This window comes from Dermacentor andersoni, chromosome 2 (genome assembly GCF_023375885.2).
Source record: "Dermacentor andersoni chromosome 2, qqDerAnde1_hic_scaffold, whole genome shotgun sequence".
Lineage (NCBI taxonomy): Eukaryota > Metazoa > Arthropoda > Arachnida > Ixodida > Ixodidae > Dermacentor > Dermacentor andersoni.
Genome location: NC_092815.1, coordinates 80,245,220 through 80,264,433, shown reverse-complemented (window position 1 = coordinate 80,264,433; position 19,214 = coordinate 80,245,220). Strand labels below are relative to the sequence as shown.

Genomic DNA, 19,214 nt, shown 5'->3' with positions numbered 1-19,214 from the left:
GTAGATAGCAATATGTGCTGTGGATTAGGAAGTTAATTAGTGATGTTTTGTTGATAGTTGAATATGTGTTTGAAGTTTTTAATGCTAGTAACGTCCGCTTCTTTGAATAATCTAGCCCAGGGAATAGAATTATGCAATCTGCCGCAGCCAATTTTTAAAAATTCTGTAAAGCTTAAACATAATCATCCCGCAGACAGACTTAAAAGTTCAACTTACCGAGCAGCATTACTTCATGATTTCTTCTTTAGCACCATTTACAGTTTATAGTGCAAAGTGGTAATTATAACTAAACTTTTTTTAAGGTTACATTAACCTTCATATTCACAAACATGACCCGACTTCAATGTCTTCCTCACCTATACCAAGAAAGGTGCAGCATTGCCCCTCAACCAATGGGACTGTTTCTTCATTGATGTTCCTCCAAGATTAAAGGAATAAGCAGCTGCCAGAGAAGCACCCCTTACTTCAGGCGCCTTTGAGTAAATGTTGAAAGCATCCAATTACGAAATTACAGCTTGGGAATCTGAATGTTATCAAAGCGCAGTAATTTGAAGCAGCGCTCTCAAATCAGTGGAGTGGAGGCACATTTGTGGACATAGGGGCAAGGACATCTGAGGCACCATTTACGAGAAAGTCGGACACAGATGCATGAGACGGCTAAGTTGACATCACCAGTGTTGCTACAGTGATATTTCCATTGCATAGAACTTCAATAGAGAATGTGTCAACTATGGGGCCCCAATTTTGTAACACTGCCTTCCACTCAATTCTCTGCTACTCGTATTACCTACTATTCTCTCATAACGTGAGCAGAGCATCGCTCCACTGACAAATCACAAAAAAGAATAGCATCGGAAAAGGCATTAGTATCAAACTGCAGCCTAGATGCATACTACAGCAACAAGCAGTCCCAGTCATTCTGTGAAAACTGCAGGAAAGCTGGCTAAAAAACCAACATATAAAGCTTTATCTGAGAGATAGCTGCCTAACCCAATAGAGTCTTGACCAGATTGGGAGTGTGTAACGGAATTAATCTGTTCCTAGAATTGCTTAAGCTGCATTGTGACCATTTAAACCGTGCAATGAAAAAAAAAACTTCAGTCCAACTTTAAAAATCGGGAAGTGAACGCTGGCGAACATTTTGAAATTTCAGGCACCTTTGAGCGAATTTTTAAAGCATCCAATTTCAAAATTACAGCTTGGGAATGAAACAGGACTATTTAATACTGTAGGACCCGAGTTGTGCAAATGTTTAGCAATCACAGCAAGACGTCACATGATTTGCAATATGTATGACATAGATTTAGACAACGCCTAGCCAAGACCTACCTTGGAAAAAAAATATATAACCTAGAAATTTACCAATCTCTTCTGCCATATCCAATGTGTTGTCTAGACATGTGTTGATTGAAATCTGACCATCCAGTACTTTCATTTAAGAAAATCTGTGCTGGCATAGCACATTCAAGATGGAAAAAATGTTTGAGCAAAGCTTAAAAACTCCGAAGTGTTGTTTGAACAGACTGCTGCAACGAACTTCATTGTGGCTTATTGATGGCAGATCATGGCAAACAACTGAAAGCAAGGAAAGCAAAGGCACAGGAAGGACAGACATGAGCACTCACTTTAATATCACTTGAGAAAAGAAAGTTGAAAGTCAGCATTAGTGTGTAATCTTGTTCCTTGCATTTCCACACTTCCAGTAATTTGCCATGACCTTTTACAATAGAGCAAATCATTCTAGTCAATATCCTTCCGGATATCACTTGAACTTTGAAAATGCAAGAATTCTTGACATTACTTAACAAGAGAAAACAAGTCGAGTACTTATTTGAATACTATTATAATTTCAAACCACCAGACTTTTATATGCAACTTATTATGAAGTGAGGGTACTTTCATGTCTGCTTAAAAACTAGTAATTTCAATGACATTGAAGTGTGCTTAAGAACTTATTATTACAACTTTCACTTTCCTACATAAGGTGGTGGTCTTCTGTGGTAACAATCTATGAAGGTGCTTTTGGTTCCACTGCGTCAGTGAACTTTATAACCGCACGAGTGCTCTTTAGTTATTACCTCTAGCATCTCGAAAACCATTGTATCATGACCTTTCAAACTAAATATTTTTCTAATTGCAAATTTTCTCCAATAGTTTCCTGCTTGTGTGAAAAGTTAATATTTTTATGCATATTTACAAACTTTTGAACACCAGTATTACACAAGCAATAAGCTTAAAGTGCTTGCACACAATGTCACCAGTATTCTACCAAGCGATAAAATTGAGGTGCTTGTGGTACAATAAACCTTCGACGTAACTTAGAAACACTGTGTTCACATACTTCCTCAAGCAGGAAAGCAATGTGTAGTTACGCCTTAATACGGCTTTGCAAATTTTTCAACAAGGTGCATTCGTGTTCTGTAGTTCTTGAATTGTTTCTTTTTCTTAAGAGTGGGAACACATGCAAATGCAAGTTACTCAAAAGCATGCAATATGTAAAGATCAAGCTTTGGCCCTTACACCTGCTGCTACAGTTTTTTGCTTTTACATATTTAACCTCTTAACTGCCAATGACAAGTTAACTACTCATGACAAAGATTGCACCATCTTGCAGCTTTGACACACAAATACAAACATAGTGTATTCAGCAATTTTTTTTCAACAAGAGTAGTAAAAGTACTATAGGCATCACTGGTATATTTTTTAAAGAAGGAAAGTGGCATAAGTGGAGGTTTTAGAAAAATTTACACTTTTCATTATTTTTTTTTCGAAATTTCCCATGGCAATTAAGGGGTTAATAAGGCATTAACATCATTTAGGTTCAAGAAATGGCATGCCTTTCTGAATTTTTGCAGTTGCATGAAATGATACCCAACGCAATTCATTGCCAGCCGAGTCAGACATGCACCAATACTATTATGGATGTGTAAAATGGGTATTCAATGGTGGCATCAATGAAGGACAAACACCATACAAAGTAAAGCTTGTGGACTCCTGGGCACACAGCAGCCTCATTAAGAGCGCAATTGAGCAAATAGATCGGATGGTTCAGCATAACAAGGATGGCAGCTGGAAAAGGCTGCAGCTGTTTCCATCACAGGCTACGTGATGTTCTGAATTTTATCACTGTAAGTGGCTTTAAGGTGTTCTCTTGCACACTCTCTTAATTTAACTACACCTACAGCAAGTTTCAGATTTTTTAACAAAGGATGCTCTCAGTGATGACAAGTGCAGGCCATTTCACTCTTGCATCAATACAAAAAAAAAAGTGAAAAATGTCACAAAATAAAGGATACATCAACAGAAGGTGCTCATCTACCTTTGTCCTATTGTTTATGCTGCTTGCCAATATGACTAACACGCTGAACTCTGGTACCATTCTGCACCAGGAATATTTCAGTAGGCTGAATAGCCCACTAAAGAGGCTTCATACACTATTCATGCACCTATGGCAATATTATTGTGAATAATGTACATCATTCAAGGTGACCATGCTGAGAAGTGGTAGCAGTTCCAGCTGTTATGGACATTCTTATTTGATTGGACCCTTTATAGCAGACCTTTGGACTTGAATGCCCTTCCAACATGACAGAAATGTCATAAGAAGCTCAGGTGTGCTAGTATGGAGCGCAAGAGCTTCAACTAGATAACCAGCTTTGTCAAATAATAAAGTTACAGCTGGTGTGCCCCTGGAAACATCTTGATGGAAGACTTAATATGCAAATGCTATGATGAGTAGCTTGGAAAATGACATCCAAAGAACAACACACTTCAGCAGATGACAAATCAGTACTGCCGTCTTTTATTTGTTATCATTTAGAATAAGCCTATGTCTTCCTATGTATTTAAATCCTTCTCTGTACAGACTATGCAACAATGGCATTTCAAGAACTCCTGCATACACAATGTATTCTAGACATTGCAGTTTTATCTTATAAAGCCTACACGCTATGTTTATTAAAATGGTTTCATTCAGCAACCTTCAAAGTACAAAAATCCCGACTAAGAATGCACACCCTGTGGTACACCTACTTATCAGCAACTTTCACAACGTTGAAGGTAAAGGCACATTAATCACTTGTGCGAGGCTTTACCACATCAAGGCTTGATGTGAAAAAAGAAAGATGGCATCCTGCAATCCATATATCACCATTTGTTTACATACTGTATAAATGCTTACTTGCAAACAAAAAGCCTTAAAAAATAAACGGTGTGTGTAAAAAAAGGGAAGCTCTCGCGAACTCATTATTTTTATCAATGATCCATACGAATGGGTAAGTAAAAGAGCCGCATATGCAGCTTGCTGTGCAAATGAGTGAGAGCAGAAAAGTAAAAGCAGTGAATACCCCTACCAGCAACAACAGTGCAAAGCTCTATGCAACAGGTCACTCCATCTTGAGCAAAAACACCATCACAAATGCATTTTCTGTGCTAGGCAGCCTCGGCGACTCCCACGCTGCAGTTCACTCACTTCCTCAACTGCACAGCTCCATCACGAATTTCCTTTTGGTAGACGAGTATGTACAGCACATAGAAAGATGGCACGAGCACAGCAACAATGACAACAATCGCAATTATACCACACCATCCTATGCCACAGTCTGCACCACTGGATGAATCGGGCTGTGGACGCGAGACATGACGGTCGACTGAGCTGTCCTCAACTTCGTCGATTTGGATGCCGTCATCTCCCGCACCTCGTTCTTGCAAGGCTGCTTGCACTTTATCGTCGAGGTTCTTCCAATAGCGGATTGCTTTGTCCGGCGGTGACTCTGCACCATCGCTGGCAACAGAGATGGTGTCATCAGCAGGCACGTTTGTGTCAACAAGCTGTCCTGTTGCAATGTGGATGCGATCAGGGACTTTGATCACAGTGAGGGCAAAGAAGTCCTGGTCACTAAGCAGGTTGTTGGAGTGTCGCAAGGCGCCAACCTGTATATGTAATAAAGGGAAAAAACCTTTACAAGCTATATGTGCTTTCTACTCCACATAAATTACACGTTCATTAATATTCAAGTTGCACTGAACGCACTGGACATGGGGAATAAGTCAGATGAAAGGTTTAAAAGAGATTGTGGGTCATTAATGGTTAAGCAATGGTTGCCACTTCAAAAAGAACATTGTGCTCTTAATTTTTCACCATTGTGTAGTAGCTTTTTTTGACAAGCCCCATTGTACAATATTTTGGCATTATTCCAAATGATTACACAGTGGAGTTTCCGTCTTCAATTTGTTTGCTTTATTTCTTTTGTATTCGACAATATAAAGTTGCATACAAAGCCAAAAAGATGAAGTAAAAAAAAAATTACACGTCCATAAAAATGTGGAAGAACACACTTGGCGACGGAAAGATCACATCTGATCGAAATGGAATGACTGATTAATCTCCCTTAACACTAACAAATAGGTGACATACACTGTTCTGTACGTGTCCCACTTTCCAGCTAGTTTTGAAAGTGCCATATGCGAAGCTTTCGACGTGAGCAACTCGGCATCCGGAGCTACTTAAGCAACGTCGTGAACGTCCTGCTTAGAAATGTGCCAAGTTCAACGCATGGCAGCCGCCCTGTATCTACAAACACCAAATGATCAGTGCAATCGTAGGATAAAAAAGAACTAAGCAAAGGTAATGCTCACCGTGCATCCGTAACGGAGCGCGATGCCTTGCAGTGTTTCGCCTTCAACAATGCGGTGCTCAAACACTGCCGCAGGTGGAGCCTTTCGAGCTCCAACTTTGCTTCTGTCGCCGGTGTCTCTGGAACCGTTCTGACCTCCACGAAGTCGGAGTTCTGTCGCATCATCCCAAGTGCCGACTTCATCGGAAGCGACGTCGTCTCCGTCGGCGAAAATAAAAGCCTGTTGTTCGTCTCCTTCCGAGTTAGTCCTCAGGAGGCCTCGGTGATAACGAGGGCCCCGGTGACGGCTCTTGGGCTTAGACAGCGACCATCTTTTGGGAAGGGACACCATGGCAAGGAGATAACAGAGAACAGGCTGATGACCGTCATCACGCCCGACGTTCACTTTTCACTGTGGTACCTATGCTGAAGGTACAGGTAAAAAAAACGTCCCGCGCCGTTACGGATGCACGTAGGTGAGAAGGTAGCATGTCAATGGAGCTAACAGGCTAGCACAAACAATTATTTGTGGCTACCAACACCGTACAGGGTCCCATCCTCTACCCAATCTGTCTTTGGTGCGAATCGTCAGAGCCAGCTGGCGGCTCACAGGATATGCGGGTAGGCTTCGATGTGACGTGACACCGCCAGCCATTCACGCCGTGTTCTTGCGCGCATAGCCATGGCATAGCTTTGAAAACTGAAAGTTAAAAATGAAGAACTTATTGGTTAATGTGAAACAATAAACCACAGAGATACTCACAAACGAAGAGGCAGTGCATTTATCAATAATTTGCTGTTATTCTATGTTATATCTTTTAAAATCTTTTTGTTTGTGCGAATGACAAATTTAAACAACACCGCCACCTCATTATTTTACACAACGCACTCGTTCATTCATCTTTGTAGAAATGTAACTATTTAAATAACAAACTTTCTTTTGTGATAATATTAGTTGTAATGTGCATTTTTTTATGAGCGTTAATTTTGTGCAAGCATGTTTAGCCCGACTACCAAGCATTGCTGGCCACTATGATCGGACGTGACGTCAACTTTGCAAAATTTGCTTCCGTCCTTTTACTGTGGAAGCCGAGAGGCTTTGGTTTGGTTATTCTGTAATCGCGGCTCATCTGAGGTAAATATGGATAAAATTTTGGTTTTCTTGCCTATAGTGACACGTTTAATCGCTTGTATTTTGACTGTCATATGTATTTATTCACTACAATGCGTCAACGCCGCATGTTTGGCAATGATATCGCGGTTGCGGCTTAGCGAGCATGTTTGGTGCTTTCGGTGACTGAGCTGTACATTCGCCCGGCAGTCAAGAATTCCATTGTAGCAAATGACTCAAACTTGCATTTCATCAATTCTGTATGCAGGTCGTGATGGGGAGGTACTCGGTTGACCCGGATAATGCAACCAAGTGTATGTGTCAAAAGCCAGCGAATGGCTGTCGTCCTGTTTTTCATCATCTTCATATGCCGAATTAATTTCGAACAGTAGTTCTTGTGTTTGCGTGGTGTGTAATTTTCATCGTCTGTTTTTGTTGCAGCGTGCAAGGCACGGGGCTCCAACCTCCGGGTGCACTTCAAGGTTCGTTGTGCGGATCATTCTTGTTTCAGCTTCACGGCATGTTGCGATAGTTACCGTCGTGCGACATTGGTAGTACAGGACAGTAATCATTTGCGTGTCTTGCTTGTCACACATCGCGAAATGATGTGACCTGACGAATGGGCTTTGGATTGTGCGTCGCGCAGAACACCCGTGAGACGGCACAGGCGATCAAGCACATGCCGCTGCGTAGGGCCCAGCGCTACCTGAAGAACGTCATCGCGAAAAAGGAGATCGTGCCTTTCCGGCGGTTCAACGGTGGCGTGGGCCGGAAAGCTCAGGTAAGTGGCTGCTCAGTCGCCGGGTTGTGCACTTGGATGTTGGATCGCGTTCCAGAGAATACAGCCGCACATACCGCAGGAGCGAGCGCAGCACTGTTCTAATTGGCCAACGTATAAAATGTCGTTTCGAACGTGATGCAGCATGATTGCCTTGGTACTTTGCTTGATAACTTCACATACTTTGCGATTGCAGCAGATGAACATACGCGCATCCTACTTTCAAGACTCGTGCTGTTTTCTTACCCAGTTCTTGATCATTATCCTGAGACGAGCTATACTTCGCCACTTTCTTAAAGTGCAGTAGCATAACTTGGGCGTTGCATCTTTGTAGTGTCATGGACATAACTTATGCACAAGATAGACTTGGTTATAAATCACCAGCCAACCATGTGGCCTTGCGCAGCTGGTTTGCAATGTCGACAGCCTGGTCATGTCATGGGATACATTTATCACTCGTGGATAATGGTTGCAAACCATGGGCAAATGACGAGTCTGCTAAAGCCACATTTTTTTTCCTCCTCCTCATTTTGGAAGGTGGACAGGCACTACCTTTCACAGTGAATATTTTTGCATCCACATATTGAAGATGGAAAGGCTCTTGTTGTGTGTTGCAGGAACACACTGTTAGAGGGAACACGCTAAGGGTGCATTCACACTGGAGCTGTGGCGTGCAATTTTTTATGGCGGACCCTTTCAGTGCCAGTAGCTGCCACTGTTTACATGCAACGATCATTGTCAGCCTATATTTATGTACGCTTCAGTATGAAGGCCTCTCCCTACGATCTCCAAATACCCCTGTCCTGCGCCAACTGATTCCAACTTGCGCCTGCGAATTTCCTAATTTCATAACCCCACCAAGATTTCTGCCATCTTCAACTGCGCTTTCCTTCTTTTGGCACCCATTCTGTAACTCTAATGGTCTACCGGTTATCTATCCTACGCATTACATGGCCTGCTTAACTCCATTTTTTTCTCATGTCAATTTGTATATTGGCTATTGTTTGCGCTCTAATCCGCACTGCTCTTCCTGTCTCCTAATTTTACACCTAACATTCTTCATTCCATCACTCTTTGCGCGGTCTCTAACTTGTTCTCAAGCTTCTATGTCAACCTCCAAGTTTCTGCTCCATATGTTAGCAATGGAAGAATGCATTGATTGTACACCTTTTCAATGATAGTGGTAAGTTTCCAGTCAGGATTCGGCAATGTCTACTGTATGCACACCAACCCTTTTTGTTTTTGTCAGCGCTATTAACTCGTACCATGTCACTATTGATAGGGGCAGTAGGTGCCTGGTTAGCATGGCTGCCAGTACATGTAGAGGTACTGTCAAAGAGTAGGAGCTACAGCAGGACTAAAACCATGACAAAAGAGAAAAATATGCAACAGAGCTGTTGGGTTATAAAAGACTGGATTACTTATAGTCATTAAATTTAAAAAAAAAAGTTTTTATTTGATGAAAACTGGTTTCAAACTGACTAGCACAAGGAAAAGCTGTTTCTCCAAAACAGTGCCACTTATGTACATTTTATAGTTGACAATTAGGAGCCCCCAACCTCAATGTGAACAAGCTATAACTTCTGTGTCCACTGCAGTGTTTTTAGCACTGTGCACATCATAGGCCACACTGTAATGTTTCCTTAGGCAGTGCACACTTGAATATATTTCAGAAATCAGTACAGCAGACAAATTTTTGTTTGCTTGTTATCAATAAGCTGTTTGCAGTAAGTATTATGGGGCAGCAGTTGTGATAATAAGGTAACTATTGGGGCTTAACTGGATATACGGCACCCACATAATTTTCTACATATGCCACTGAGATTGTTTCTGCCGAAACTAACACATTCGACTGCCGTTTTGAAAATTCAGCTCATGTCTTGTTGATAGCGTTTAGTGATGCTATGATCTTGAAAATGAAAACTATTCCACCATGCTGTTTAAATTCCCATGTATGTTCTGGTATAAGGGGGACCAGATGACTTTGGTCATTTTATCATGCAAATTACACTATAGATTGTTTCCTTGTTTTTGTACGCATTCAGCAACATGATCTTGTGGCGTAGCGAATTGTCGGTAATAGTTTGCATGTTGGGCGTTTCTAATGTGACTTTTTTGGGGGGGACATTTTGCAGGCTAAGGCTTTTGGCTGCACTCAGGGCCGCTGGCCAAAGAAGAGCGCTGAATTCTTGTGGCAGCTGCTTCGTAACGCTGAGAGCAATGCTGACTACAAGGGTCTGGATGTCGACCGTCTTGTGATCGACCACATCCAGGTTAACAGGGCTCCTAAGATGCGCAGGCGCACCTACCGTGCCCATGGACGTATCAACCGTAAGTACAATCATCTTTGAAAGCGTACTGGGAACTTCTGGTGTAGGCAGATGATAAAAATGTCACCACATACAGTACAATGCCATTAGGGGACAATATATAATCGAGGAAAATGTAACTTGCAAACTTGCAATTACACTTGTGGCAGAACTACCAGGGGTGGGCCTCCTGTGCCAATTGCATAATTTCAATACAAACGTGAATTGATGCGCCACGCTGCGCCAGAACGGCTTTGGCACATGTGCAAAGCAAGCAGGTTCGTTCTCCAAAGAAGAGTGCAGCCATTCACATGCTGGGCGACGGCACTTCCGGTAAGCGGCTGGCAAGCACGGCCATTCCAGGCTGTTCGAACGGCCAAGGCGGCTGCATCTTGAGTGTAATAGTGTGTTTAAGGGGAGAGGCTCCTCGAAACAGCTTTTTTTTTTTTTTTTTTTATTTGTACCAGAGACTTCAAAATTCAGCCAATTAGAGAGTTTTTTATGCAGATTTCAAATATGCAATTAGTTTTTGTGTAGCTGCTATAGTTCTCGAGTTATACTGCATGACAAATTATAGTGATCTTTACGGGCACTTTTTTATGAACTAAACTTTCACAAAAAGTATTGTGCTATAGCTCATTTAGCTCTTCATAGATCACAGAGTGCCGATATCTAGTCAAAAAACGTGTTCAGTTATTGGAAGTGGGACAAAAAAATTTTGACACTTCAACCATTGTTTCTCTCAGTTCCCTGAGACATAACTTCGTACTATTGTAATTATTGACGACTGATATTGAAATTTCAAGTAGATATCGGCATTCTACATACTTTCATTAGTATGTATGCCAAATTTCGTTAGTATACACCAATTCTAAGTGTACAAAAGGCTTCCCGGAAGACACGAAAATATCAAGAAATTTGAAAATGAGAAAAACAGGTTTGAAAGTTTCAAAACCTTCTATTCTTCAAAATCCAATTATTTTTGCATGAATCCTGGTCACACTTAGAAATAGCATGGAATGTCTTGTGATGCAGCGGTTTTGGAAGGCCGATGAGCGCACAAAATCGCGAAAGCAGGTCATATCCAGCACCTATAGCGCGCGCTGCGAAAACAGCCTTCACGTTTACGGCAAAGCCGTCGCGCGAGCTCCCGCTGTCGTAGCGAGTGTTCGCCCCGGGGTCACCGCACGCGCCGGCCGAGATGATCCGCTTCGACGTGTGCGTGAATGAAAGCACAGATTCAGGGCAGTCAGGATTTTCGCAGTGTAGCTCTAGGTACGACGAAAGTCCTTTGCACTTCTCAGCTGCTTCTCGGATGGCGAGTTTCCGTTCACGGCAAGTGGGGCATGCCGAACCTGTCACCAGTGCCGTCAATGCGCCGATCTCGCACAACACCATGCTAGCAGCAGGGGCACCGACCGACTTCACTTTTGAAGAATTCGATCTTTTTCTGCGATGCACTGACGAAATCCACAGCAGCGTCGATTTTACCACTGTGGCGGCGACCAGTGTCGGCGGTAGGCCTAACCGACGTCGGAGCGTCGCGGGCGTCGTACCCGGCTGTCGTTTTTTTAACGCCGTTTCCCTCGGTACTTGTGCCGAGTTCGATACTTCCGGGCGTCGAAACTGCATTTTTTCGGGCTAGTCATCTCAAGAAAACGCGGAGAGAACACGGGAAACTGTGCGGCTAGCGAGAACGCGCTGCGGCGGTGGTTTGGCTTTGCTGCACAAAAGGAGCACCGCCGTCCAATGGCGGAGCCGCGCTGCATGGCGCGCAATTCAAAACGCGCGACAGTCTCGTCTTCTTTCTCGTTTTTCTTTTATTCTCCGTAAACATACGAGACTGACTGCCATTGAACCTTGGAGGAAAGGGCTGAAGCTGCACGCCCCGATGATTGCAAATGGCGGGCAGTGACGCTAGATTGCGTGAGAACGATGCAAACGGCGCGGACTTTCTAAACTTTCGGTGGACTATAGAGTTACCGCCGCTCACTTAGGCGCATTTTTTGGTGACTTCTGGTGCGAATTTCGGCCTGATATTTACAGAAATAAAAGTTTATAGGCCAAAGATGACAATGCAGCTTAAAGGGGCACTAAAGGTTACCAGAAACTCAAGTTAAAGTGGTAGAGCAATGTTCTAGAACGTCTAAGGCGTCAATTTAATCGTGAACAGAGCTTTAGTAACCGAGAAATTGAGGTAAATGCATGACACGATTTGAGACCCCCCAGCGACATTCCGGTACTAGCCCGATGACGAAAGGACTCCTCATAATTTGTGTTACCTATACTCAACTACTCGTATTAAAAATATAATTTCATTCGATTATAAGACGGAAAAAAAGTGCTACTTGTTTACGTCTATTCGGCTCTAAGAAAAAATAACATTTTGACGTTACCCTTCAGTAATATGGGTGTTCGAAAGGTTTCGTTTTCGCTCGACTCTGCGCCGCGCACGCTTTGGAGTTTCAGTACTTTCGTTATCGCGTCGTGCTGTGAGGGTTCTACTGGCTCGCGAAACTTTCATTTGGAACAAGCAGCGAGAATGCCACGTCCATGTAATGTCGTGGGAAGCCCTCGTTGCTTTCCCGCTCCGGAGAGCCGGTGTCGAGGCCGCCGTCGTAGTACGCAACGGCGCCGGCAGTGCGAGCCCTCAGCAGCAGGTCGCGCTCGTCGGTGCTCAAATCGCTGAAGTTGAGCCCACCATCGCGAGCCAATCTGTCGGTGTCAGGGTCCATTGCGACGAGCGTCGAAGTTTGCGCCATAGAATGAACTACCAGCTTATGGGCGTCTTGCGCTGGAGTTTGAGGTATAGTAGCGACGCCTGGTGGCGGTGCGGGAAACAACATCTGGGTCGTGCCAGCTTGGGTCTTATTGAGCACTGGCTGTGGCGAAGCACGTTTCTAGGCCGAGTTTTGCGTCGATTGTCACTTTTTTATGCCCTGTTGCGAGTGCGAAAAGGCTCGACACTTGTCACAGACCACGCCGACCACGCTGCGAGCTCGCCGCAGCCTATAGTTTAACGAAAACGGACTCTCCGTGTGCCGTGGGACGTAATGTGGGACGTAATTCGTTTCTCCTTCCGCTAGCAACCATACTCCCGCTTTCGCTCTGCTGTCGGCTCTGTCTTGGCTGTTTCTGGCCGCGCGTTTGCGTTTTGCGCAGAAAAGCCGTAGCGCCGTCTGCGGACGCCGTTCTACTCACTGATGGCGCAACGTCACTATGAGACCATGATGTCAGTACTCCTCGATCGAAGGGCGGGCGATTTGAACTGCGCTAGAGGTACGCGGACGCTTTAGAACGCATTTTCTCTTAAAATAAGTCTCTCCTTGGCACGAAACAAGCGTTTCGAGGTTTCTGTGATGGTATTTCAACAGTCCACGTTGACTTAATAGTAACCTTTAGTGTCCCTTTAAAACAAAAAAGTGATTTTTTTTTTTTTTTAACCGCGATTTTTCGACCCGCGTCTCCCCTTAACTCATTCCCTACCATGGGGAAAATAGGTGTCTTTTGTAGGTTATGCCAGTTTTTTTGTGAAGGAACTACTGCTCTCAATATTTTATGTAATACATAAACAGGAAGCAGAATGAATGCACTTTTCATGCATAAAAGCTTCAGTAAAGGGCCCCTCACCAGGCCACATAGCCAATTTCGGTTATACGCTGGAAGTTGTTACGTGCCTTCTAGAGAGTGTTATGCCGCAAGAATTTTTCAAATTGGTTCATTAATAGCAGAGCAATATTTCAGTGCCATGAACCTATGATTTTAGGAGGCGAGGGCCACCGCCAAGAGAGACACTCTCCACTTGCCCTGTCTAACCTCCATATACGAAATTCCTTGCCTGCGTTCTCCAGTACCAGAGCTTGAGGATCACGTGACACATACGTCACGGGCCCCGCCATCACTTTTCTTTCCTTGCTTTTTTGTTGCGCGGCACACTTTTGCTGACGGCTTCATGCATGAACTGTTGTATTTGTCTCGTTTCATGCAGCATACAATTTTGCGCTCTGTGCACGAGAACACCTGACCAGCAGTCAGTGCTATGTGAATACTGAGGCAGACACAAGCGGTTCATACACCATGATTGCATTCTGGAACACAATAAAAAATGACACTTTCGTTGTCTGCGCGTGCAGCTGCACAACGTGGGAACAAGTAGACAAAATGGAAATACATCTATCTTGCTGCATTGCGAACTAAAACAAGAACGTGCAGACATTTGGTTTCTGTTGTTATTTCTCTCAACTTTAGATCGTCTATTGAAGCAGTGTCACTACAAGCGACGTCAAAACAGTGCAACGTAGGTGCATTTGTGCGATATGCGTAGACTCTGCGGCTGGGAGCACAGCGCCCACGAAAAGGGCAAATGGTGTTCAGTTTAAAATCTCAGCTCTTTTTGCAGTGCATAGCGTTGTAATACTTCGCAGGCAAGATCGTTAATGCGCATTGCATGCACAGCGCGTGTCAGCTCAAAATGGCCATACCTGGTGAGGAGACCCTTTAACGAGATGTATGCCATAAAAAAAGTAACGACGTGTATATCATAAAAAAAAAAGATAAAAATTGCTAGACTTAAGGGGGACGCGGCCCTCGAAAACCGAAAAATTGCGAACAATGTCGACGGCGCGCGAGATTTAGCCGCAATAATTGGCTTCCCCGTGCACTTTCACTCACACCTACACCATACGACACACGACAATGATGCAATGACGTCAAAAGTGTGTCTGGAGCGTCCATAAAAGAGGAGAGATGGTGCGATTTGGCGTCCAGCACGATGTTGGACACAGTCGCACCCGCCGCACGCCATATCAGATGCCGAATTGTACCGTGTGTCTCCTACTTCATGGCAGCAAGTTCAGGGTGTGGTCATAATGGGAGAAAAACACATGATTGTGCCAAGTCTAGCTAATGCTCATCGCGCTTACCATCCGTCAAATGCTACATGAACGATTCTTCAAGACATACCAAGCGGTCTGCACGCTGCAAACATTCTTAAGCATATGCCCCATTTCATTCCTTTTATAACTTTCCGCACTTCCATGAAAAAAAAAAACTGCAACCAAACTTGCCTTGGCTTTAGTATTTGTAGGCTTTATAATGGTTGTGATCAACAAAAGAAAAGGGTGCCTTTCGATTCCTCTCGTCTGCACTCATGGGCATGCAACAAATCGCAAGCAGCAACCATAGTAACCATGTTTACACTTACAGGTTAGAAGTGTACCCTATTCATACGCTGACACTTGTAACAGAGCTAAGATATTCCTGCACCCTTAGCGGAAACGTGCCATATTAGGATAGTAGGGAAGACAAATGCCGCAGTTTTCGCAGCATGCCCACCATGTGTTTCTATGTAACTGGCAGCTAAGCGTTCTCATCTCTTTTTCTGTCCCCTCAATGTACATGGCTACGTTATTGCCGCAAACTTGTCGATGTTGACGGTATTATTCATTACTGATACGGAAGAAACTGTTTCAACGCATGTAATGTACTTACGAGAAAAAAATCGCATCTGGCGCGTTCGGCTTGCTTCACCGGCAGCCATTGTGACAGTGACATCCCGCAGCAAATTTGGACTGAAATTTTTCATTTTATTTTTTCCAGAAAATCGAACTTGTGTAATGATTGCACCCCTGAATTTGCATCAATTTTTTTTTACAAAAATGTCTAATCATTATGTGAGTAACTGCACTAATTGCTATTGCAATAAAATTTGCATACACTAGATGGTTTTAAGGTAGGGGGTAATCTGCTTTAAAATTCAACTGGAGACTTTGCTTAGGAGAGTTGGTGGCGCATTGTATTACGTCTGTGAAATATAGACATAATGCAATCATATGTCACATCGGCGAGGTGTATATTTGCTGAAAAACGTGCAAAAAAAGGGCATTTTTTCGTGACGCGTAGTTGCTGCTCCAAGTTTCCGACTGCAGCCATCTTGGTCTTTTTTTGAAAGAGCCACTCTTTTCGTTTCTACCGTTTGTTTGTTGCCACCGCTACTCTGTGCATTGAATGGTTATGAAGAAAAAGCCCGCATCAAGGCTGTCCCAATGCACAATTCCATTTGTCTACTGAAATACGTGACCGTAAGCACGTCACGTCATTGGCAGATTTTCACTGTCATCTGCATGTGCGTGCAAAACTTGGCACGAAATGTCAAATTCAGTTTCCTGCTAGCCATAATTTCGGCGAACAGAAGAAGCGCTGGTTAAACTTTCAAAAGTGTGATGTAGCTTTGGAAGATGCTGGCAATAGCTTGCTGCCCGTGCGGAACGCCGCCAAACCGCACCCCGTGACGGCGAATAAGCGGTTCTGGCAACGGCCAGTGTTCATGCAGCATTCTAGCACAACTACTGCAGCCCAATGATTTGCAGAAAGGCTCAAGAAAACTGCAAGGCTTTGCTTCAACATTGGCTACCAAGCGAAAAATCGGATTTTCTTGTTCGCGCTGATGCAGCCGCGGCTGGCTCGGATGTGATGGAGATGCACTTGGTTATCGTAAGCCTTGATTCAATAAAAGCTCTGCTGTCTTGTGTAATGCGCGAGTTGCAGTGCAACAGTGGGCAAAGGTGAATGTGACTGCTGTCTTGCCATAGAGGTAGTCATCTCGTGTGTGTGTGCGGCGATACCGTGTGAGCACGGAGATCGCCGCACATGAGGGGTGGCGAAATGTTCACCCCTTTCCTCGTGAAAAATCTCTGTGAACAAAATGCGGAGCACCGGTAATTAGCAAGCGGCATTAACTGTCATTTTTTTGTGATTAAACATCGGCCGAACGTGCATCCTGTTCCTCGTGAACAATCTCCCTACGTGTGAAATGCAGGGCATTGGTAATCGGCCAATGACAGTTTTCTTTTTTTCGATAAGCGTTTCACACTGCGGCATACATACTACGGCATGTGCCAGAGGCATACTAGCCTGTAACAACTGGTAATGTGTGAATACTTCATTGTATTCCTCAATTAATTGAGTTGTCTATTTTCTCGATTTTATCAATACAAACCTTTTGCTCAGTATGCTTGTTTGTAGCAACAGTATTTCAAGATCTAGTACAGCTGCAGCTGTAATGTTTTTTGCTATATGAAGCTAAATGCATAAAGCTTGGAAGTACTGCAAGCAGATTACTGTGGGGCTGACTAGTCGAATCTGTATGCATATAGCTTTTACTGTATAGCACAGTAAAGTATTTCATTTTTCTCAAAACATGGTTTTTGGTCTCTTTGCTTGTTTTCTGCATCAATATCTTAGAACCTAGGACAGCTAGAAAGAAGAAAATAAACTTTGATGAAAAGTATAGTCCGACAGTTTTGGCTGTGTTGGCCTCAGGTGGCGGCTCGAAGGCGGTGGTGGACAGATAGAGGTATTCTTTTTTTGCAGCACAAAGCCAGATGTGTGGGAAGGCAACGCTGAAAGCAGATTTTTTTTCAGCTCCAAAATGTTTTGCTTGCATTTACATTTCCTCTTATTATTAGTACCGTGAACACAGAACTTCATTGGGCTGTAAAATGACAATTGTTCAATTTATAATCTGTTTACAGCATTGCTATCCTTTTGCACTATAGTATCCAACTATATGTTGTTTGCAATTTTCCTTTTGGTAGCTAAATTTTAATTGTTTCAACAAACAATAGAAGGTAGTTAATTTCTCGCTAACTACTATGTATATGTAAAATATAATTGGATAGTTAAGCACAAAACACTGAATGAGCATAGCTTTATCAAATTTGATCCATAGCTAACAAAGTTACTCAATAACCTATGTCCCCCTGTCCCCCCTTAACCAAGGCAAGCGGTCTGGGAAGGGGTTTTGCCCGGGTCAAAGCAAAATTTAAAACGCTACATTTTTTACGTTTTCTGTCATGACAAAAGCTCAAATAGCTTCTGCGCCGCTTCAGGTCCTCACTGCGTCACAGTTCGGACGCAACTGCTGAGCAGTACGTTACTTAGCTTAGAAACCCCACCACAAATCCCGTCTCCGGGTGGCGTGCCACCGGTGACTGCAGCGCCGCACGGCAGGCTGTCTCGTAGCTTTACGGACAAACCCTGTAAATAGCAGGCGGATTTTTTGAAGCTGCTTGTACTTACACGAGGCACTGCTACTTTCTCCATAAAACAATGTAGGTGTTCTGTGATAAAATCTAATTATAGGTCTTCAGTTGAACCGGTGCATAAGCGACCATAATATCTGATGAATTTTTTGGACATGATGCACATACAGTGCAGAATAGAAAATGTAATACCCATGAAATAAGTTGCCATAATTCAGATTGTCGACTTGCTTCATGGGGTGTAAAAGCAAAGTAGATTGCGTTCGATGGGGTTTGATGCTGCTTTGATCGAACCATGTTGAGAGCAGTTTGGTTCGACGAACATGGCATTCTGTGTCCGCTCTGGTAGAAGTTGGGTGGTGGAATGGATATGCACTTACACCAGCACAGTGCATTGGATACCTCTTTTTTGTTCCATTCATTTGTGTGCTGTGCAGCTGCTATGAAAAGTGACCTCGTAGGTGTGACATCACACCATAGAAGTGATTGCTGACTTGCAAATTCAAAAGTGTGCTTTTTCGCTTGCTATTTAAATCTAATTCTTTCGGACTGCCCCATTATTCAGGCATTTCTTACGGCCCTTTGTGTAGTTTAATTTTTTAAAAGGATTGAATTACGATTTAGCAAATTTTGGATGTAACCAAGTGCCGATTTTAACTACATTATATTGAAGCCCAACTTTCCGCTACGCCCACCTCTAGCTTTGGTGCACTGCTAAGATTGAGGTTGCGGGTTTGATCACGGCCGCATATCAGTGGGTGTGAAATGCTAAACGCTTATGTATTCAGGTGGCCAAAATTCGAAATCCCCACACTACAGCATGCCTGCATGTAAAACCGCAGAATTTAATTTTTTTTCTTCTGCCTGCAGCCTACATGAGCAGCCCCTGTCACATAGAGGTCATCCTGAGCGAGAAGGAGCAGGTTGTTTCTGCACCATCAGCTGAAGAAGATGCACCCAAGAAGAAGCAGTCGAAGAAGAAGATGGCACGCCAGAAGCTGATGCAGAGGGACTGAGCCCGTTCCACAACTGTACCATAAAATGATTAAAAGAAAATGCGGCCAGAAAGGCTTCTTCCTTTTTTTTTTTTTTTTTCCTATGTAGTGTTTTTCAAGAGTATCTTATGCCTTCTAAAATTGTTGGTGTCATGTTTTCAGTTCATTATTTTCCGAGCGCATTGATTAGCCAAATCTTTGAAAGCAGATGTGAAAAGAATCGTAATAATGTTTATACGAAAAAAAATTATTTGGCAATTTACTGACTTGCCAAAGCCAGATATTGGCCTATAGGCCATAGTCGTGATAGCTTTTTGATGATCATACAGGAGACAGGTTAACATAGGTGTGCCAATACACCTTG

The 19,214-nt window shown here is 43.3% G+C and overlaps 2 protein-coding genes across 2 annotated transcripts; one reads left to right on the top strand and one right to left on the bottom strand.

Annotated features, from left to right (window-relative positions):
• Positions 1–3,779: 3,779 nt before the first annotated feature.
• LOC126541787 (lysM and putative peptidoglycan-binding domain-containing protein 4-like) lies at positions 3,780–6,304 on the bottom strand. Its single transcript, XM_050188720.3, has 2 exons — positions 5,638–6,304; positions 3,780–4,932 (listed from the first exon to the last, which is right to left on the bottom strand). Exons 1-2 carry the CDS (start codon positions 5,965–5,967, stop codon positions 4,468–4,470), a joined length of 795 nt encoding a protein of 264 aa, XP_050044677.1. The 5' UTR covers positions 5,968–6,304; the 3' UTR covers positions 3,780–4,467.
• Positions 6,305–6,653: 349 nt separating this feature from the next.
• RpL17 (ribosomal protein L17) lies at positions 6,654–18,923 on the top strand. Its single transcript, XM_050188723.3, has 6 exons — positions 6,654–6,750; positions 6,995–7,040; positions 7,168–7,208; positions 7,373–7,507; positions 9,640–9,835; positions 18,726–18,923. The coding sequence occupies exons 2-6, from the start codon at positions 7,001–7,003 to the stop codon at positions 18,869–18,871; spliced, it is 558 nt and encodes a 185-aa protein (XP_050044680.1). The 5' UTR covers positions 6,654–6,750; positions 6,995–7,000; the 3' UTR covers positions 18,872–18,923.
• The last annotated feature ends 291 nt before the right edge of the window (positions 18,924–19,214 follow it).